Source organism: Elephas maximus, chromosome 22 (genome assembly GCF_024166365.1).
Source record: "Elephas maximus indicus isolate mEleMax1 chromosome 22, mEleMax1 primary haplotype, whole genome shotgun sequence".
NCBI lineage: Eukaryota > Metazoa > Chordata > Mammalia > Proboscidea > Elephantidae > Elephas > Elephas maximus.
Window position 1 is genome coordinate 48,304,749 of NC_064840.1, and position 22,959 is coordinate 48,327,707.

Below are 22,959 nucleotides of genomic sequence, written 5' to 3' on the forward strand. Positions count from 1 at the left end.
TGTTTAGAAAGTATTTATTACAATGGGATCCATTCTGGATTTTAAATGCCTGATTCTAAAATATATGAACAGAAGAGACATACTTCTTTTTTAACCTTTGTTTATATATGTTTGTGGCAATCTCCCTGAGCATCAACTAGAGGTAACAAATGCAGACAGAAGAAAATCTAACTTTAGAAGGTATGGTCAGAACTTTACAGGAAGTTAACTGAGTTTCATTATATAGAAGCATTTTCCTAATATCCATCAGAAATTGTTTTGAGAGGAAACACGTAAGGCCTTGAATCCCTACATTAGTTATATGGATATTATTTTGTCTTGCAGAACTGTGATCTGTCTGGGTGTGATCTTCAAGAAGCCAACCTGCGAGGCTCTAATGTGAAGGGAGCTATATTTGAAGAGATGCTGACACCACTACATATGTCACAAAGTGTCAGATAGAATTTCAGGGGCTGGAGGAAGATGTCCAGGATGAGAAATGTTTTCCTTATCACTTTTCTTTCTCCACCCACTCAGTTGTCCCAGAAGAAATAACTAAGGGACTAAGAAAATTTTAGAAGATTATGCTTGTTCTCAGTGGTGCATAAGGGGGAAAAATGTCTTTTTTTCCACATTCTGATTATAAAGGAGAAGCACTCATGTAATAGATATAGGGAATTTAGATTATATTGCTGCCTTTTGGATGGGGTAAGGGGACATGCCTGACTTTATGACTGGGAATATTTGCGTTTAAATAGGCATGATGTGGAAATACCATCTTGGTTTGAAATGCATTTGAAGATTTTAATTTATGAAAAGCACAACATATGCAATTATATTTATTGAATCTCTAGATGCAGTATGGATATTTAAATTGTTAAAGTTTATGAAAATTTTGAAAAGGTTGTTCAGGTTTATAAATAGCTTTAGTGATGCCTCCCCTACTTCAGATACCTTCCAACCATATGCATATGGTGAGACTGCTCCCCAAGGCTCTCTTTTCAGGTTCATTTTTATAATGTTTACTTTTTAGGGCAAAACAGTAGTTGAATTAAAGAAATCTCTCATTCTTACTGATGGAGACAGAGTGGAAGGAAAGACAGCATTATACAGGATTTTCATGCTTAAAATACAGTGGAACTCTCCAGATGGAGGAAGAATTTACATACATACAACTTTTAAGTGAACGTCCTCATCTGAAAAACCGAAATTCATTGTAAGCAAGTTCTACTCAACACCAGACCAAGCAATTTTATGAATTTATACTACTAGACTAGTGAGCTCATACACAGTCAAAGTAAGCACTGGAAGATACTTTGGTACCAAAAAACCAAGGTGCGTCATTAATATTCACTTAATTGAAATGCCAAATAGGTTTAACATGGCCAGTTTAGAAATAGGTTATTAAATTCAAATCCATTGCAATCAAAACTATAAAATATGGATGAGTATGGCAAAGTCATCTTTTAGAAGTCAGCATAATTAATATAATTACAACTAAAGCCCTGCAGTGGGGAATGAGAGATTTAAACTGACAGGTTGATTATAGCCACCAAATATATAAGTAAATACAAAGGTAGTTGGTTGGTCCAAGATGTAATATCAGTCAGCCAGCACCTCTGGTTCTTTTACTTTTATTTACGGTTTTTTTTTTTTTTTTAACAAATTTTAGCCCAGTTTTCTTGCGTTATCTCCCTGCAGCAGCAGCAATAGGGCCTGTCCTTCCTTACCAATAACCCAGTGTCCTTACGTCCTCCCCAAGAGCAGGGATGTTAGCTGTGTCCAAATGGGCTCTGAGTTCTACAGACTCATTAGTTTGAGGCAGTGAATCATTAAAAACCACCTTTGTCTCCTTTGGGAGAGTGATATGTGCTCTATATTTATGTAGTTTATTCTTCTATACATACATATGCAAAGCTTTCCTTGATAGTAAAGAGTACATACGCATAGTGGGAGATTGGACCTTTACAGATAAAGGAAAGCAACTTTAGAAATGAATTATTTTCTTTGCTTTATTATTTTTACCAAGACAGAGAAGTATTGAGAGAGATCTATTTTCATAATCAATATGTGCCTAAATTATATTTAAATCATTTCACTCTGTACTATATTTTCAATAGTTATAGAATGTGTTGTTCATTCGCTTAAAGGTACCTCTGTAGGTATAACCTAAAACTGCAGAAAGATCTGAGCGATCTCAACATGGTGTGCTTAGTAACTGAAGATTTCTGATATAATGTATATTGCATTAATAAACAATATGAAATGTTGAAAAGGAGTTTCTTCTCTTGCTTTTGAAAAATTGGCACTTTCTGCATTTTGCTCATACATTTTCAATGTGTGTGAAGCGTGTGAGGGTCTGGGTGAAAAGGAAATTTAACACAACACCTATTATGGATTAGTCCCTTGGAAAGTGCCTTTAAACTAAACTTAAAACCCACTGTGTTACCAACACGAAGAAACTTTATTCATTCTAAATGGAAGAAAAGACTGCCTTTCAATAATTCAGTTTGTGTTACTCTTTAGTTGGTTTACATTACCGGTTAGTTTTATTAACATGCAGTCTGTATACATGGGTAAAAGCACAGTTGTTGAAGGGAGGGCTGGGAAAAGACTTTAAACATAAATTCGCTAGATTACCTAAAAAAAAAAAAAAACCTACATTGGTAAAATTCAGTACTCGAATAATTGACTAAAGCAATACATGTTACACTCCAGTTCCTTTAACTATATTTGCAAGGAAATTATAGTAGGAAACACATTACACATTCATTTATCATCGTAAGTCAAGACTTAGAGTATTTTCTCCAGTTGTTTATTTTATGGATTGTTTACACTATAAATCTGCCCATTAAAGTCAACTCTGAGTCTTTAATATATGAAAAACCTTTGAACCTAATTAAATCTCCAAAGAAGTAGGGTTTTTTTTAAATTAAAAGGTACACCACTACAAAGAAAAGTGGTTACATTTTTTTCAGTAAAAAACACCTCATCCGAGGATTAATTCTCTTAAAACCTTTCACAACTTGATTAGACATGACAACAGTAGTTAACCAGAAGTTCTTCCTGCTGAGATTTTACATTAGGGCGAAACGAGTTGGTTTTTTCCATCTGTCACTCAGCAAGATCACTAAGTCGTTGCGTTTTAATAATTTTGAGCTTTTAATGTTGAAAATGAAGCAATTTTTCGTCTAAAGCTCTAATTTTCTAGAAAAAAAATTATAATGACTATAAAATCCAGTTATTAAAACTCAACTTATTAAATTTAACTCCCTGGGAATTGATGTATCCCTGGATCTCCTGAGTTCAAAGCTTGTCACTAAAAAGAAAAAAATACAGGTATTTCCTGACTTACGATGTATTCGAGTTAGAATGAACTGCACTTACTACCGTTTTTTTGGTTTGTTTTTTGTTTTGTACATCTTATCATTAGTAATAACGTACTACACACAGTGTTGTACTGTGTAAAAGGACCATACAGACACTCACTAGTTATCCCCATTCCCAGGGGTAACCCAGATGACCCAGAACCTTCCACAAATGGAGTTATTACTGCAACTGACAAAATGACGTACATTTTTTACGTATATGTGTATTTTTTTATGTATGTATGTATATATTAAAATATATCTAAGTTTATATGTAATGTTTCCAACCCCCAAGACAAAGACTGAATTTATAAAGATACTGATAATAAACCAGAACCAAAAGCTCATTGCCATTGAGTCGATTCCTACTCATAGTGACCCTATAGGACAGAGTAGAACTGCCCCATAGGATTTCTAAGTGTGTCTTAGTCATCTAATGACATTCCACCCTTTGGCCCCCCCCCAAAAATCATGTCCTTGCAATATGCAAAACATATTCACCCCATCATATCGTAGCAAAAGTCTTAATTCCAAGTCCAAAATCCAAAAATTCTTTATCTATGAAATCTAGAATACAACTTATCTGCTTCCCCACAACAATGGCAGAACACGCATAAGCTAGACATTTCCATTACAAATGGGAGAAACCGGAGGGAAGGAAAGGAAGAATAACTGGCACCAAGCAAGTCAGCCAGGAAACCCTGGTGGTGTAGTGGTTAAGTGCTGTGGCTAACCAAGAGGTCGGCAGTTCGAATCCAACAGGCACTCCTTGGAAACCTGATGGTGCAGTTCTACTGTGTCCTATAGGGTCGCTATGAGTCAGAATTGACTCGACAGAGATGGTTATGGGTTAAGCAAGCCAGCAGAACACATTACATTAGCCCTCAAGGCTTTGAAAATAATCCTCTGTTCTCTGAGATAATATACACAATGGCCTTGCCCTCCTGACTCCAGGTATTGACTACCCTCTCCAGATTTTGAGTGGAGACCCCTGGGCCCTGGGCTTAAGCTCCACCTTCCAGGCCCACTAAGACAGCAACTCTGCTCCCTCGGCTTTAGGTGCACCACTCCCCTAGTCCATGTGCATGGCAGCTCCACCCTCTGAAACCCCTAGAGGTCATGGCTATACCCTTTGAGACTGAGGCATCTCGGTGTCCTGTGTTACTTGTCTCTCCAATTTCTGCTTCTTGGTTCCTTGGCCTCTCAGCCGTTGGGCCTCATGCCCACATCTGCCCTGCTGGGGCAAGTGTTCCAAGGCTCTACAGCTCTACCGATAAATGCCTGGGGGATCCCACTCCACCATTAAACTTCAGCCAGAAGGCACTCAGCTTTGTTGCTCCATGGGTTGGCAAGCCTAGCTCCACCAATAAGTGCCTGGAGGCTCCCCCACTTCTCCAGGAAGCCTCCTTCCCAAAGCCGCTCAGCTTTTGCTCTGTGGTGGGCTCCAGTGCCATCTCTTGCTGGTCTCCTGGTTCTGCTACTGCTGGTCCTCCACTGCTGCTTCTCGCCATCTGCGCCATTTCTGGTGTTAACAGTTCTCCACACGTCCTTCTGAGTCCCCTATCCATTCACAGTTTCAAAATTGCTTCCACATTCTAGGTATCTGTTAGAGCAGCACCCCACTCTCTTGGTACCAAATTCTGTCTTAGTCATCAAGTGCTGCTGTAACAGAAATACTACAAGTGGTTGGCTTTAACAAACAAAAGTTTGTTCTCTCACAGCCTAGTAGGCCAGAAGTCCAAATTCAGGGTGTCAGCTTCAGGGGAAGGCTTTCTTTCTCTGTCAGCTGTGGAGGAAGGGGAGGAAGGTCCTTCTCATCAATCTTCCCCTGGACTAGGAGCTTCTCTGCAGAGGGGCCCCAGGTCCAAAGGATGCACTCTGCTCCCAGTGCTGCTTTCTTGGTGATATGAGGTCCCCCTGTCTCTCTGCTCACTTCTCTCTTTTATATCCCAAAAGAAATTGTCTCAAGACTCAATCCAATCTTGTAGATTGAGTTCTGCCTCATTAACATAACTGCTGCCTATCCCCCCTAATTAACATCATAGATGCAGAATTTACAACACATAGGAAAATCACATCAGATGACAAAATGGTGGACAATCACACCATACTGGGAATTATGGCCTAGCCAAATCAATACACATATTTTGTGGGGGCACAATTCAAACCCTGACAGAGCCACTGGTGGATTGGAACTGACGACCTTTTGATCAGCAGCCAAGCTCTTAACCACTGTGCCACCAGGGCTCCAAAGATTGAATTTATAAAGATACTGATAATAAAATGCAATAATAATGAAAACTAAGAAAAAATTAGGTATTCTACTTAAGTCAGAACCACCTTAAAATAACTTGGAACAGAGCTCCATCGTAAATTGGGGGCTACCTGTACATATTTGTTTGATATCCTATTTGGTGCTGCAGAAAATAACACATTTGGTCTCTGCCTTTGAGATCTATATGGCCTTAAGATAATACTAATGCAGACTTAGAGGATACAAAGCATATTGACTGAATGCATAGACCACATTGCTGTATTCATCTAAACATTTCAAAGTATTTTTCAAACAATACCAACTGATAGAAATAACCTACACAACATCCAGTGATACTTAACCTGATCAAAGATCAGAAGTCTTAACTCTCGTTTCATTAGTGCTAATCAAAGGTCACATTTTCTGCTTAAGCAACACTGTTAGCAGCACACTTTTTTCAGCAAGTAGGAAGTCAATTGGACTTAACACTGTTCCAACATAATGAACCCTTGTTAAAAAATAGCTTCTCATTACCTATGTATTAGTGAGACAAGATTCTATCCTTGGAAATCAGAATGACACTTCTATTATTCAAAGTGTCTAAATGAAATAATTAAAATAATTTAAATGTAATAGATTCCATCACTTCTGTTTTACACTTTTGGGTTACCACGCAAACTCCCCTCTGTTTGCATGGTAATCCAATTTTATTTTAAAGTTTGTTCCTTTTCTCCCCTATCATGAGGCTTTGACAATCTCCACAGAGATGAAAGCAAGGGAGTTTATTTGAGCAGGACACTGTCATTCTTCACTCTGAAATCCTTGCGAATGTAATTATTCCATAAGACACTGGGCAGTGACTGTTTTAGCATCATACCCAAGGAGACATTGCCAATCCTAGGTCTAAAATGGACAAATATCCAGTTATTTTTAACCATTTTATAGCTTAACTAATGTAATAGACTTTACAGCAAATGGTACATGGTATTAATACACTATCTTAGGTTTAATTCTACACTAAATAACTGGTGGCATAGTGGTTAAGTGCTATGCCTGCTAACCAAGAGGTCGGCAGTTCGAATCTACCAGGCGCTCCTTGGAAACTCTATCAGGCAGTTCTACTCTGTCCTGGAGGGTCACTATGAGTCAGAATCGACTCGACGGCACTGGGTTTGTTTTTTGTTTTTTTTTTTTAAATAACACATATCTTTGAATACAGAAATAAAGGGGGTATTAGGCCTAACCTGGTCAAAAGGTCTTTGCCTTCTATTTACTTATTCATTTATTCATTCAAACCTATACTTATTGGATGTTGACTCTAAGCCAGAGAATTATTAACAGATGTTTGTATAAAATGGGATCCTTAACTGTAATGGGATTACAGTCCATGGTAGATTAGGGGAAGGCAATCAGGCATTCAAATAAATGTAGTAGAGTAATAGTTCTCTCTCTTTTTTTAATACTTGTGCTGACTGAGGCTCAGAGATGTGTAACCATGTGAACGATGTGTCCAAGGCCACACTGCTAGGATGGAACATCTCTAACATTGCGACAATGATACCCACTTTGAGGAGCAGTCATAATGAACGAAGCTGGTCTTATTCACACGCCATGTAGCCATTATTTCTCATCTACACTCACGATGATCTTAGCACAGTGATTTGCACATTTATATTCACTATCGAATATTCAATAAACATCTACTGAAAGGAGTTGAACTGTTGGCATAAATCTGCCCTTTGTAGTCTTGTTCTTGTTGCTAGCTACTGTTGAGTTGATTTTGACTCATGGCGACCACAGGTGTGCAGAGTAGAGATGCTCCATGGGGTCTTCAAGGCTGTGATCTTTCAGAAGCATATCTCTGGGTTTGTATCCTGAGGTGCCTCCGGGTGCTTTCAAACTATCAGCCTCTCAGGTAGCAATCGAGTGCTTAACCATTTGCGCCACTCTTAGCGTGCAGTACTCTAATGACAATGTTTCTCCTCAGCTTTGTTTTGGTGCTGTGGAAGACTTCCCGCAAGATAAGCCAAGGAGGGAAACTTGGATCAAACCAAAACCAAACCCAGTGCCATCGAGTTGATTCTGACTCACAGCGACGCTATAGGACACAGTGGAACTGCCCCATAGAGTTTCCAAGGAGCACCTGGGGGATCCGAACTGCCAACCCTTTGGTTAGCAGCCATAGCACTTAGCCACTGCACCACCAGGGTTTCCGGAAACTTGGATAGGAGGCAGGAATTTTCCAACCTCACACAATTTAGGATTCCATCTAGGCCTGGTTGTTGTTAGCTGCCATCTAGTGAGGCCCTGATTCATGGCGACCCCATGCACAACAGAAAAGAAACATTGCCTGGTCCTGTACCACCCCCATGATTGGCTGCAGACTGGCTTTGGAAGTAGATCGCTAGGCCTTTCTTTCTAGTCTGTCTTAGCCTGGAGCTCTGCTGAAAGCTGTTAGCATCACAGCAACATGCAAGCCTCCGCTGACAGGCGGTGGCTGCGCATGAGGTGAATTGGTACGTTGACTGCCAACAATCACTTTATTATTATTATTTATAAATCATTTTTTTTTTTTTTAAACTGGAAGGAACGCTATGATCATCTGGGCTAAATCTCTCTTTTCACAAGTGAGAAATCTAAGAGCTGGCACCAGTTGCTACGTATCTTGAGTCAACTTCTTTCTACATATAGTATATGGCCTCCTTGGTGGAAGTTTTCATGTGTGCATTTAACCTCACTTTAAAAAAAAAAATTTTTTTTTTTTTTTTTAATCTAAGACATCTATTTTCCTTGAACTCTTGATTGGCCTGCTAATTTCCTCAAGGGAAACCAAACTAGCTACATTCTAATCTCTTTGAATTGGGGCATCAGCTATCAAGGTCTTAGCTGAGGTTGTAATGGCTAGGTTTAAGTAAATTTAACAGATACACCAGGGAACATTCCAATTACAAACACGATTAAAGGGCTTTATGTGCGGATTAAAAAATTACTATTAGAAAAAAATCATTGCCCATGTAGAACATAATTTACCAGCAGGAAAGATTACAGTGTCTTAGAAAGTTTCATATAAAAAGGGAATATAGGAAAATGAAAAGTACCAGTACTCAGTACACTCCGAAGGAAGCTGGGGATTCTTTTGGCCCTTTGTCTCCAAACAGGTAAAATGCTTTGTATTGCTAGCACTTCCTTTTCTTTCTTTCTGTATTTTGACTGCATGCTATTGTATAACTGTAGGGAGTTTTACACCCCAGGGATTAAATTCAGGTGTGACAATATCTAAAGAAACCTTGTCCTTCACTGTCCCTGCCACCACCGGCCAGAGAACCAGCCTTTTAGAAACTGCAACCCCTCACTGACCAATATTTGATTTTGTCTTTAGCTTCTTCACCCATCAAATGAAAATTAATTTGAAGACTCTTTGTGAGAATCCCACATTTCATTAGGGAATTAGAGGCACCCTTGGCCAGAGAGCCATCTGGTCTGGGACTTCATGCTTTGAACTGTGTTGGATCCTCTCTGACTCTCACAGATGGTCCAGCCAGCAGTAACACTTGGAAGGCTAGAGGACAGACACCTAGCAGAATGTAATTAGTGCTGCCATGTAGCCACTTAATGTCAAGTAACTTTATATTAGCCAGAGATTCTTGGTAGGAGCTACTTTTCAGAGCAGATGGCGCAGTTTTTGCTTTTTTTTTTACCTCAGGAATGATACAGTTGAAAACCAACCCACAGGAGGGAAAATGTTAAGGCAAAAAGGTGAACTTGATAAGGGTAGAATCATGGGAAGGCTTTCATTAGTTTCCTATTGCAGAATATAAACTTAAAAAAAAAACCCTGTTTTATGCATTTTGAAATATTCTGTGTTCCAAATAGTACCTTCTTCTCTGAACCCCTGGGAAAAAAAATGGCCTAAATATTTAGAAAATATTTTAAACATAAGGTACTTTTCTTCTATGTTGACTGATCACCTCCTACATGTTCAATTTCAGTTCTATTATGAAAATTTAGCATAAAGAATTTTATAAATATTAAAAAGAATAGTTTCCTGTAAAAGTCAAATTGCTTTTGTTCTGATAGATATGTTGGAAGAAGCCAGGTTTTCTGGTATTGACTCATTGATCGAACACCTGGAAGTGGCAATAATACTGAAATACGTGAATTTAAAGTACTGACTTTTGTCCCTAAGTAGCCAGGGGACTCAAAGCATGCAAGTGGCTGTCTCTGTGTTCCAGTGTCCTTGTCTGAAAATTGTAGGTGATACCTACATCTTCTGCAGGCTTAGGGGATACAACGATTAGACTTTTCACTAAAGAGGTCTTTGTTTTTTACTCAACCCAGTCTGGGTATATTTTGATTGCACATTGATGTTCCTTAGAATGAAGATGGTTCCAAAACTTCTAGCTGGACTTATTCTGCTGACTTTATGTGTGGTGGGCTGCTCCAGCCAACACTGGTCCTATGGACTGCGTCCTGGAGGAAAGAGAAACGCTGACAATTTGATTGATTCTTTCCAAGAGGTAAGTTTCTCTCAGCTTCAAAATACGACTGAACTTATTCCAATTTGTTTAAACCAGCTAAATATTCACTCTGTGCCCAAGGGCACTCCTCTAGGCTCTCCCCTAGGAATCCAAGGGAGACAATACACTTAAAAAGTATAAGTCCTATGCCTACTTTCAATTCAGAGAGGAGTGAATGAAACAAAGGGCAGGAAAAATTTCCAGAGAATATAGTAATACACCCAAGATAGTGTGTCTTACGCTGAGTATAAAGAATTGTCAAAGAAATTAGAAAACAACGGGATGGAGTGTCTAAGTGCAAGATGATTCATTGGGGGTTGGAAAAAAATATTATAACTTCTATTTATGCTTTTTTTCCTATCTCATTGTTAAAAATGTCTACAATATTAGGCCAGTATTACATTTTTATAATTTTTAAATAAATATCCTTATCAAGGTTGCATGCCCTACAATTTTCTCACTGATAGGAGAATTTAAGCAAGGAAATTGAAGACCTCCAGAAGACAGGAGTTAGCAAGTTCAAGAAGACAAGGTAGTATAGTGGAAAACATGCTGGATTTTATTTCATATAAATTAGAATACTGTACTAGCTCCAGCATGGGAGTCTATGGGTGGCGCAAATGGTTAATTGCTTGATTGCTAGCTGGAAGGTTGGTGGATCGAAGCCACCCAGAGGCGCTATGGAAGACAGGCCTGGATATCTGCTTCTGAAAGGTCAGAACCTTGAAACCCTATACAGCAGTTCTACTCTGCGACACAAGGGGTCAACATGAGTTGGAATCGACTGGAAGGCAACTAACAACTAGCACCAGCACTAACATGGGGTTCTTCGCTTATCTGTAAAGTGAGACTGCTCAGGGTTGGGTGAGGGTTACAAAAGAGGAAGTATATGTGAGCTGTTTAATTAAAAAAAATTTTTTTAATTGATTAATAAAAATCAGCTTTTTTTTTTTTTTAATGTTTTAGATACAGATTGGGCCCTAAAGGATGAGTGATTCAGGGCTGAGACACTTAACATAGGATAAGGATGGGAAAGAACAAAACAATGGCTAGAGAAACTGAAACCCATTTAATTTTCATCGGAAAGGAATACCTGTTTTTGGAGAAATAATAAAGATAACTTAGTGTTAAATAAAGAAGCCCCGGAAACTGAAAACCCCTCTCTGCAGATTGTGTGAGGCAGCTTTCATTTAAACACGAAATACTTAGTAAAAACAAAAAAAATGAATTCTATTCATAACTACAACCAAAAAAAAAGCCTGTTGCCATTGAGTTGATTCCAAGTCACAGTGACCCTATATGGCAGAGGAGAACTGCCCCGTAGGGTTTCCAAGGCTGTAACCTTTACGGAAGCCGACTGCCACATCTTTCTCCCCGGGAGTGGCTAGTGAGTTCGAACCGCAGACCTTTCGTTTAGCAGTTGAGTGCTTAACCACTGCACCATCAAACTATACCAAACCAAAAACCAAACCCTCTCCTCATGATGCCCAAAGTACTTTACTTCTCTCATCATCTCTAAGGAGAAAACGTCTCTTTATCTCCATTATCCGCAGAGGCCCATACCAACCTAAAAATGCCCCATCGTGGATCTATGTCCTTGAAGTCCCAACACAATCCCACAACTTTCCCAGACCAGAGTGACAGCACTTAGTCCCACAACCCCCTTGATCTTACTTTCTGCTGGCCACTTTTTTTTCCCCAGGGATTGAGGGCAGAAGGTGCTGTTTCTCAGTTAACCTCTTTTGAAAATACTATTTCCTTATCTCCATCTCCAAGAATCACATTCTTTTCCTTCAGATAGCCAAAGACGTTGATCAACCAGCAGAACCTCAACGCTTTGAATGCACCATTCACCAGCTGCGTTCTCCGCTCAGGGACCTGAAAGGAGCTCTGGTGAGTTCCAGTGACAGTAACACACATATATATGTTCAGAGATGGAAATGTCCTTGGTACCACTTAGGACAACCTCCTCCCATTCACTGCAGAGCCTACCCTCCTGACTCCTGTGATAGGGCCCTCACTGGTTAGGTAACACTAGTATTTGCAACTTTTTTTTTTTTCCCCTTTCTTGAATTGAAATCTGTCTTTCTGTAACCTTCATCTGCTAAAATCTTGGCTCTAACCTTTGGAAAGACCGACAAATTTCTTCCCACTGCTATATGTCAGTTCTTCAAGTCTGTTCAAATCAAACCCCCTATTCTTCTCCAGGCTAATCCATATCCCTTCATCTGATTCCTCAGTTGTTCTCGGTGTGATATCATTTCCGAGAACCCTCGGGAATGCAGACATCAGAAACACTGCTATGATTTATTTTTGTTTTGGAAAAAAAAAATTCAAACTAGTGTATAAGTCAGAGTCACAGATTTAATTTCCAGTTTTCTGACTGGAATATGACTATCTCTAAATTCCCACCAAATATGTTAACCTACCACTCTAATGCCCAGGAGCAGGGAAGGCCTGAATAAATCATATACAAAGATAAGTTATAATGCTCTTTCTTACCAGTGACTTCAACTTCTTTATTCACAGAACAAAGAAAAAAGTGGACAGACATGTTCCTTTCCTTTCCTGATCCTGCTCACTGTAAGATAAAAACAATGGCAAGCAGTGAACTTTCCCAGAGATGACATTAGACAGGAGGGATTGAAACAAAGGCTGGTTAACAGTAAACAGATGAAATGGATCCTCCTTCACCCTTCCTTACCTCCTCTGCTCAAATCGTTAATGTAGATTTTATGTCTGTAAAACAACTGAAAAAAGACATCAGCTGCCATCTCTGTAGCATTTTCTTGTGTACTAAACAAGCAAACCTGTCCCTTTTATATAGACACTTTAGAAATCAAATGTCCAAAACGTAACGAAATTCAGCTAGTTAAATCACCCTTGATGTATTTTGTTGCTCACATGTTTTTCAGGAAAGTCTGATTGAAGAGGAAACTGGGCAGAAGAAGATTTAAATCCATTGAGCCAGGACTGGCAACATTTAAGTCTAACTCCGACACTGAAGTTTGAACCCCATGTAATATCTATAAATTGTAAGCATTTCAGAAATTCTCACACCAAGTGCACAGAGTCCATAATGAAGTGCTGTGCTGTGAATAAAGTGGTGTAAATGCTCAACCTTTCTCTGTCTCAGAGTTCTGGTGGGGAAGAGACAATGTAAGCCCACAAAAGGGAGCACTCCAAGTGGGTCGCAGGCCACAGATGGCAAGGGAGATGAGATGTGTCTATTGTTGACCAAAGGTACGTGGTGTTTCTCCTCCACTCTCACCCTGCATCTATAAGGAAAAGAACAGCCATATATTGGCCAAGGCCAAGAAAGCTGATTCACCAGTTTCCTAAGGGATTTTAACTGTACCTTTGACCCCACTCTACATAAATAATATGTGGCGATAGCCAAGGTTTCTTCCCACTTGGAAAGAAGTTCCCCCCTCTGGTTATCTCCAATCCCTTAGAAAATCAACTGGAACTTGAGTGAGGCCTAGGAGAAAGGAGGCCTCTCACGGCTCCTAGTCCTGGCTACTGACTAAGTTCACCAGAACAAGTGGTACACATCGATATTTGGAACCAAAGCCTAAAAATAATGGAGTGTTTACCTGCCTGATCTTGATGGTATTTCCCTTGAGAAATGCTACAGCAGTTGATGACAGGGTTCAGGTAATCCCAAATTGCCTGGCTAAACAGCACTGCCACCATTTACTCCCCATAAAGACCAATGTCAAGTTTTGTGCTAGAATGTGCATAAACATTCTCATTAATCCTCATAACAACTTTGGGAAGTAGATATTACAGCCTTCGCTTTAAAATGAAGAAACTGGGGCTCAGAGAGTTCAAGAGACTCACTCAGTGGTTCCACGTTGAGTGCTTTTGCATTGCATTATGACCAGCCAATGGAAGTTGACTTTGGAAGCTGAATTATTTTGTCCTTTGAAGCTAAAACAGGATACTGGGGCCCATATGTCAATGTGGTTTTACAGATGACCGTTTCCCCATGAGGTTACAGTGTGGTACTAATATTTTCATTCATCCTTATAACTTCCAAATGACTATGAGATGACCATTTGAAAATAATCAAATTTCAGATAACCTGCCCCATGTCACAGGTAGGGTGGTGCTATGGTACAGTGATACACTATGCCTATATTTACATGGCAAAGACCAAGACCCTTTTTCTTCTTTCAGTCAAACAAATGGAACCTACCACCCCCAATATAGCCACCTCAAAAAAAAAAAAAAAGGAGGCAAGACTTCTAAGAAGTTTTTACATGCGTCAGTAACACCCCTTGGAGTGGTGGTGGAACGATTCCCTTTTTAATACAAATATTTGCCATCTGCACAATGCAGTATTTGCCAAATATCTCTGAGGTATCACCAAAACTGAATCAAGCCACTTCTTGACTTCCACTTTAATAAAATTAAGCAGTTACTGGATAAGAAGCAAACCTACATTATTTCATTAATCGATACTTAGGAGGCACGACGAGAGGCCTGCAGGTGCCAAATCACTCAGATTGACAACCTTTACATTAGTTAACACATTAAGAAATAGCACCCCCATTTAATTCATACTTCCTGTTTAGAGTACTCCGCCAAAGCTTGTCTTTGGACAATTTCTCTGGAGCCAGCTGTGGGCCTCCCTGGATATGACACAAAAAAGATGCTCATCCAGCTACCTGATGCTGATGTAAGAGGCATCCAGTGGTTTGCAGCTTAAGTGAGCATGTGGGCTACTTGGTTCTCAAACGGCCCAAATGACAAAAGGGAAGAGTGGAAATGGCCCCCTTTCCTTCCATTACAGCAATGGCTCCTTTATTAAAATTTTAAACTTTTTACTGACTCTGAAACACTCATGCATATAGCTTCAAAAAAAAAAAAAAAAAAAGTCTATAGCCTTTTGAAATAAAGAACAAGAAAAAGTTAAATATTGCATTTAGTAAGTCCTCATTTTAAAAAATTCAGTAGCAAAAAGGAATTAGAATGGCTTGAAAATAAAATGGATAATTGTAGCTAAGTTTTCAGAAGTTGTAATAGCCTAGAGATGACTAGAAACAAACAAAAAAACCATTAACATTGCTTTAGTTAACAGCACATACAGATTCTGACAGTGGAAGATGTCCGTGCTTCTCCAAGGCGACTCCAGACCAAAAAGGTTCTCTAGTCCTACTGAACCGTTTCTGGGGCCAAAGCAGCTGCACTTTAAACAAGCATCCCAGGGATCCCTATGCACGGTAAAGCATTATTGCTCTAAGAAGCAATAGATTGCAAATGTTTTAAAGCACTGAAACACTTCTTAAAAACAAACAAAAACAAAAAACTTATGCATAAGCCCAGTAGAGCTAGTCTAACTAACCGAACTGAGGCTGCCCTTTCTCTCCAACCTGACCCACTACCAACAAGGACTTTACGAAACACACCTTGAACACCACTTTTTTAAAGTCAGATTTCCTGTAAGGCAGTGGTTCTCAACCTTGGCCTAGCAATGGGATAACATGGGGAGATTTAAACGAAATAATGATGCCTGACGCCTGGTTCCCACTCCTCACCGACAAGATTCCGATTTAATTGGTTTGGGGTCCGGCCTCTCCCCAGGTGATACTTATGTTCAACAAGTTTGAGAATAATTCCCATCCTTCCTTTTTTTCTTTTTACATATTATCAGACACTACTTTTAGCCTCTTTAACCTCCTTTACCTCTGCCTAGTTATCTGTGGTGTGTGCAAAGAAATGGGACCTATGTGCAGTAAATGAATTGCTGTTATCAAACCGAGTCAGCTCAGATGCCAAAGGGATGGATGGATGAAGGAGGGGAAAAGGACCAGGTGGTTTGTTTGTAGTTTTGTTACTTCTGGGTAAAGATGACTCCATGACTTCACAGTGTAAGTTTAAACTAACAGGGAAGAATCTGGCCAGAGAAACTCTGGGTGTGATGAGTCATAAAGGAAGTGTCAATAAGGAAAAAGTTCAGGAGTTTCATTTCATTAATATAAAGGAAATAAACAAAGTGCACAATAAACTTTAAAATACATTTTCCATTTTTAATTTAAAAAATAAATAACAGCAAATCTGAACAAAAATTCCTCTACTTCAATGCATATAACCTTCCAAACTCTCATGTTTGAAATCCAACTATTTACAAAATCATGGCAAAGGAGCTTATGACAAAGTTTGGATGAACAACTCACAAGACATAACTAACAGATGAGTTTGGGCAGGGTCTACTGGAGATCAGCTTTGGTTGGAGTCTAAGTACATCATCAACCTGAATGGAACACTTCTTCCTTTTGTAGATCAGAACCAAAGGTTCGGCCTTCAACCCACCCAACAAGGAACTTACTGTTTCTGATGTAATTATAAAAACCAGACATATAGCTGAAAGCTTCCAAGGAAGTGATATTTATCAACTTCCAAAATGATATGGGGAAGACATGATTATTAAAATGAACTGAATGTCTAGGTACAGTGGCCCGGCTGGTGAAGGCCGAAGACTATCATGAAAATGACATTATTTATAAAGTTGTTACAGAGAAATATGGTAATTGGTGTCACACAGATTTCAGTGTGTGCTGGATATAATGGGTATATTCGTAACTTTAATGCCCACTGATCTTTTGATCTTTCTTAAGACCCAGAGTATGTCAGGGTCAAAGCAACAAGGTGGGATGAAAAGCAGAAAGATGCTAGTGTGTGGATCTAAAAGTCACTGTACAGAAACCTAGTTTCCTACTGACTCTCCCTCTTTTTCATTCACTTAGAATAAAAGCAAGCATGGGCTGGAAGGATTCCAAAAATGATCTAGCCTCAAGCATTTTTTTTTACAATGAGGAAATAGAGTTCCAGGGATTACCCTTTGACTTGCCAGAAGGTATAGTCTTTATACTCTTGTTCTGCATTGATGGTGAGGTTCCCTCCCCCCACCTCTTTTTTATACCTAAGAAGGGAGAAGAAAGGCACAAATTTGAAGGGCCTTCCAAATATCTTTTATAAAATGGTACCACGGGCACAAGGGAACTTTCTGTGGTGCTGGAAATAGTCTATGACTTCATCTGAGAGGTGGTGGCATGGGTGTATAGATATGTAAAAATTCACCCGTCTGTATTCCTAAGATTTTTGCACCTTACTGCATGTAAGTCGGAGCTCTGGTGGCACAGTGGTTAAGCATTTGGCTGTTAACCAAAAGGTGAGCCATTCAAATCTACCAGCTGCTCCTTGGAAACCCTATGGGGCAGTTCTACTCTGCCCTATAGGGTCGCTATGAGTTGGAATTAACTGAATGGCAGCAGGTTTTTGTATGGAAATTATGTCTCAATTTTAAAATAAGAAATCATCCCATGATCTGAGGCAACTAGAAGGGAATGACTCTTGCAGCTTGGAAAGAGTTAACAAGGGTGGATTGGTATCTCAAACCCTGCTTTACTTTATCTTAGGGATTTGCAGTATGGCTAGGTCAGCCCTCAGTTTAGTTTTTAATAGGAGAAAATGACTGCAACTAGGGAGTCGAGGGGTGAAGGTGGAAGAGAAGGGACCAACCCTTGGCTCCGCCAGCCTTCCTTGGGTTTTAGTTTCATCTCATACCACTCACACTGCAATCCCACAGCAAACCAGAGTGAACTGTCTTTGTATACTGAGGTTGTTTCCATGGAACACATGAGATAGCCACATCCGGAGGGTCTGGCACACTGTCTGGCATTCAGTAAGGGCTTCAAATATTTGAATGAAATAATTCTTGGAAAAAAAAATCTCAAATCAAGACAAGTCACCAGGACAGAGAGAGAAAAGATTTCAAAAAGAAAAAAAACCTATATAAAGAACAAATATTCATAAGGTTGTAAGAATCCTAGGGCTTATTTCAATTCTTATAACATTACAGAGTTTTTAGCAAGGAAAAATAAAGACTGGGTTCTTTCTTGTTTCTCTCCCTGTCTCTCATTTCTTCTTCATTTAATGTCATCAATCATAAGGCATTTATTTTGCACTCTTCCTCTCTGACTTCAGACATTATTCATGACTTTTTGTCAGATAGGACTCTTTTCTACGCAATAGCTTCCCAAGGAGGTGACCTTCCCAAAGTCCTCTGTGATTTATTATTCCACAACATTACCTGGAATTCCTCGGGTTCAGGAAAGAGTGAAACTATTATTTCCACTCATGTGGAAAGGCGATCATATGGAATGTCATATAATACAGGGGAAGGCATCTGGGCACTGAGTGTCAGATTTCCACAGCCTCTGCTCCGAGATCAGGCATGGGTTCACTCCCATTGTTCTCAAAGGAGAGGCTAGAGGTTTTGCTTTTCTCATGACCCCGTTTATATCTTTCTAATGGTAGCCTGAAACTAGGGTGAGGCATACAGCTGACGGGCAGCTTCTCAGAAGCTGTTCCAGGTTTCACATAAGCCCTGCATATTCTTTCTGTTCCTTCCTTTTTTCTCTATAGGGCTTGAGTTTTTTCCACTTAAAATCCTCTTCAATTCTTGTAACATTTTGTCCCTAGCCATAAGTTACATAAAAGACTTCAAAAGACACCATCTTCTGAAGAGGGCCTGTATGTGGAGGGTTAACCTGCACCCACCTTCCAAATTTCCTTGGGAAAACAGAGTACCCATAATGCTCTCAGAGAGTTTCTGATCTTACTCTACAGAGAAAACAAAGGAATGTTTTGTGAGTATCTACCAATTCAACAACCTGTGTGGCAGGTATCATCCCCATTTTTAAAGGTGAGGAAATGAAAGCTCAAAGAATTTCAAATAATGTGTGTGAATTTGCCAAGTTAATAAATAGCTGACATAGCTGGGATTTGAAACCAAACACATTCAATTCCAAAGCCCATGTTCTTTCCATTATACGACATTGTAGATTCTCATGATGGGGGTGAAGAATAACCGTTTCACACACCACTTCTAGAATATGAATACTAATTTCTTGAGTAACGCTAGACAAGCCTCAGAGGTTTCTGGTTCCCTGATCCTTGTGATGAACTCCAATGCCTTTCCTAAAAGCAGTGGCGGTGAAAGGAGGCATAAAAACAAAGAGCCAGGTAGGGAAATCCAAATTCTCACTGTTGACAACTGAGCCTCTGAAATCTCTCTCTCTGCTCCCTCTACTCCGAGGATTGGGCAAGGGGTGGAAGAGATTCCCAGTAAGCTTCTCCATATTTTGACTCAGGAGATTCACATTAAACAAATGTTTTGATTTTGCCAAAAATATCCAAAAATTTTTTTTTATTTTTTACCCAAGTATTATAGAAATATCCATGACATTTCAAATATTGTTCCAACCAGGGACAGGTAGGGCCCTGGTGGTGCAGTGGTTAAGCATTCGCTGCTAACCAAAAGGTCAGTAGTTTGAATCCACCAGTTGCTCCTTGGAAGCTCTATGGGGCAGTTCTACTTTGTTCTATAGAGTTGCAATGAGTCAGAATTGACTCAAGGGCAACGGGTTTGGTATTTTGGCGCTTGTCAGGGGTATCTGTCTTCTAGATCTAAGTGTTATCTGGTATAGCCTAAGTTAGAAGCTGGGCTATTAGTAAGAACCTGTGGCATAAGTTTCTATTTGGCCCCAATGTCCTTATCCACAAAATGAATGTTTATATGACTTTTAAGGCCTCCCCAGCTCAAAATGTCTGTAACTTTGTGGCTGTTTATGTATGTGTATATAACATTTGATCATCTAAAATCTAAATCACCCCTTTTTTCTTCTAAAAGGAGTGCTGACATTAGTACCATTAACAAGTGATCAAATTAATTCCATCATCAAGAGGAATAAATAACTAAAGGGAAATATTGCACTAAATCCTCCAGGGTACAATCAGGAAGCAGATTGGGGGCCACTGACCATCCAAATGGAATCTGGAAAAGAAGTGTCTGAACCCAGGCTTCTAAGTCCCTTATATCCAGTGACTTGAGCTCAGAGGAGGTAACAACACAAGACACCATGTGTGCAAATGGATGAGCTCCAAAGGAATCCTTAGTACAAGGGCGCAGTGAGGGCTGCGGGCCAGGAGTGTAAGGACTCCCAGGAGAGCAGCTTCCCATGTCCAAGTGAGTCGGGGTGGGTTGCAAGAGCTCAGAGCCCACGTTTGAGTCTATGCTTTCTCAATAATGATAGCCATTCATACCCGACAGCAGCCAATCTCCATTAAAAATACGTGTTCTTTTCCTCAAAGGAGACACAGTAGATATTAGAACAATATTATTATTTTGGCTACTCAAGTGTACTTGATATTCATCTCTTCCAATATACTATATGGGAAAGAGTATGCCCACATGAGAAAAGGAACTAAATCTCAAGCACAGCTTTTCAGAAGCAAAGCAAGAAATACCTCCAGTGACTAGGTTGGTGCGGCAGCTTCACCACCACTGCAGAAGAACTACTCAGGCTTTTGTAGTCCCCACTGGTCCTGCACTGGAGGCTGAAATTTAATAATAGTGGAGAAGGTCTCTCCTTTGAGAAATGCACAGAGCATGGCCGATTCTGGAATTCCATGTGGACTGGAAGAAATGTGGCATGGCCTCAAACATCATCAAAGAGAAGCTTTCCAAATAAAAAACCCAGACTTTGAGCTGGTGAGCATCATTCCAGATCAGAAAGGTGAGTCAGCAGGGAACCCGCCCTGTGCAGTGAGGGCACTATTGCCCCCTGGAGGCAAATTCTCAGCTATCTGCTGTCCAAGGCACTCAGTTCCAGAGAGGACAAGACCGTTATTGAGATCCAGGCTCAGAAGAAAGGATGCCAGATTTCCGAATTTTTGGAGGTGGTGGAGGTGGGGTTTTGGCTTCTCTTCGGACAGGTAGTGGGGGAGCAATCTGCAGGAACAGACACATGAAATTAGAAATCAGTCTTATCTTCCCAATTCAGCCTTTTTGTGCATGTTTCCCACATCCTGCTTTAGCTTCTAATTGATCAGAGTTTATCTACACAGCCCCTGCACGGTGAATGGAAAATAATTTGTCCTGCCTCATTCTCCTTGATCTCATCAGACACGAACACGTGCACACACACATACCTACCCCCATACACACAAACACCCACCTGACACACACATCCACACACACCTCCTTCTCCTAACTCGCCCCCCCCCCCGCCCCATACTACTGTATTCTTAACACTTGGTACCTGGCAAATAGTAGACACTCAATGAGTATCTGTTGAATGAATGAAGGAAACCCGTCAGACACTATTCCAGAATGACTGTCACTCACTCAGAAGTAACTCTTCAAATGAGAACCAGAACCCACTTCTGATTTCACCCACCTGGACTCATGGGGAGGTAAAGAGAACTGTTCTACCTTCAGTTGGATGAAAAAGTTTACCTGCATATCTTCCCTTTAATTTGGAAACCTTTTTAAAAATCTTTTGTGGTTTCAGGAATGAACCAAACATCAATTACAGTGACAAATCTCTGGGAAAACCTGCCTACTAAAAAGCTTGGAAAACCCAATGCTGTTTCCCCACGAGTGGCGCAGTCCGGCCCCAGGTATCAGCCACGGATGCCCCACCTCCTCAGAGTTCCTCTGGCTGCTCTCATAGGGCTTGCTTTTGGGAGGAGGTGGAGGCGGGAGAGTAGACGTCATCAGCCCATCTGTCTGTAAAGATGGGGAGCCTAGAAATAAACGACACAAGGTAAATGAAAGCAAGGAGAACAATTTATCAAGGAATCTCACAGAAACTCTGCTTGCCGTTTTAATGCCTAAACCAACCTGGCCAACCAAACTGCTAAAGGTCAGTTCTTAAGTACTTGCTCGCTGTTCGGTCCTAGTCCTACTCCTACTCTACCTCATTTACACGTTCACATTTAGAATAGGACAGTTACTTTTCGGATAACTAGACAGATCAATAGTCACAACAATGGACTCACACACATTGTGAAGATGGCACGTGACCGAGCAAAGTTTCCTTCTGTTATGTATAAGGTCACCGTGGGTCAGAGCCGACGCCAGGGCAACTACTAACAGCAGTTCACGGGCTCCCTGCGGAAACCCCGTCTAACTGTATTCACCAGCTACCACTGAACTGAACCAACTCTACAACAGGCACATACACTTTGCGGCTGGCTTGGTGAAATGTCTCCCAGGTCCATGAACATACTCTATTCCCTAGTGAAAAGGATATAAGGACTATGGGAAAACTTACTTAGGGTCCTGGTTGCTTTAGGAGTGAGTGGTGGTGGGCTCAAGAATGTTGACTGAGGAGGTGAAGAACCGTGAAATGGTGTCAGCCGACTGTCCACCAGCTGGAGACTCTTTGGCCTTTGTGCTTTTCTGGATGGGCTCTAGTACCAGGGGGAAAAACACAGCAAAATATTCTCAGAGTAAGGAACACTGAGCTCAGCAATGCTCTGAACAACCCTGTCTACTGAGCAGAAACTCGCAGAAGGGCATAATTCCAGGGGCCACCTTCGAGCTTACGACACTGACATACCGTGGGTGCCACAGCAACGATACTAACTGGGAATCACTGAAACGCAGATTACTTTCCGGCTGCTTACAGGCTCGATTTTGGCCACAGCTGGACTGTGTCATTTAGGTTGGAAACAAGCCAGCCTGATTCTCAGGGAAAAGTTGGTCTTGCCACATTTAACAACTTGATGTGGCTTGTGGGAAAAAAAAAAAAAAAAAAAAAGGACCCTCTTTTTATAAAGTTAAAAGGAGAGAAATGACAATGTTTGAACTGACTCATGAAACACGATGGTGAGAACCACAACTCTGAGCATCAACCCATATGTTTACATTGTGGGTAGAAGATCTTGCACCAATAGTGATGTAGAGACTCAGGTTCTCTGTACGTGCTTTCTTACACAATCTGAGTTCTGGCACCTACCATGGACTGCTCTGTCCTGAGACTAA

General features: G+C 40.4%; 3 protein-coding genes across 6 annotated transcripts in view; 2 read left to right on the forward strand and 1 right to left on the reverse strand.

The window, feature by feature from the left end:
- The window catches only part of KCTD9 (potassium channel tetramerization domain containing 9), a 30,132-nt gene extending 27,869 nt beyond the window's left edge, over window positions 1–2,263 (forward strand). Inside the window, exon 11 of one of the 2 annotated variants that reach the window (XM_049866959.1) lies at window positions 325–2,263. In XM_049866959.1, coding sequence (XP_049722916.1) covers window positions 325–441 — 117 coding nt within the window. In that variant the 3' untranslated portion in view covers window positions 442–2,263. The remainder of the gene's footprint in view (window positions 1–324) is intronic. The other variant, XM_049866958.1, reaches the window with a different exon arrangement.
- DOCK5 (dedicator of cytokinesis 5) overlaps window positions 1–22,959 on the reverse strand; it is a 274,051-nt gene that overhangs the window by 23,690 nt on the left and 227,402 nt on the right. For 2 of the 3 annotated variants that reach the window (XM_049866956.1, XM_049866957.1), the window contains 3 exons: window positions 22,247–22,385; window positions 21,613–21,716; window positions 16,133–20,919 (listed from right to left, as the gene is read on the reverse strand). In XM_049866956.1, coding sequence (XP_049722913.1) covers window positions 20,815–20,919; window positions 21,613–21,716; window positions 22,247–22,385 — 348 coding nt within the window. In that variant the 3' untranslated portion in view covers window positions 16,133–20,814. Of the gene's footprint in view, window positions 1–16,132; window positions 20,920–21,612; window positions 21,717–22,246; window positions 22,386–22,959 lie in introns of those variants that run through there. The other variant, XR_007515000.1, reaches the window with a different exon arrangement.
- Window positions 9,966–13,126, forward strand: GNRH1 (gonadotropin releasing hormone 1). Its single transcript, XM_049866961.1, has 3 exons — window positions 9,966–10,118; window positions 11,916–12,011; window positions 13,034–13,126. The coding sequence occupies exons 1-3, from the start codon at window positions 9,966–9,968 to the stop codon at window positions 13,073–13,075; spliced, it is 291 nt and encodes a 96-aa protein (XP_049722918.1). The 3' UTR covers window positions 13,076–13,126.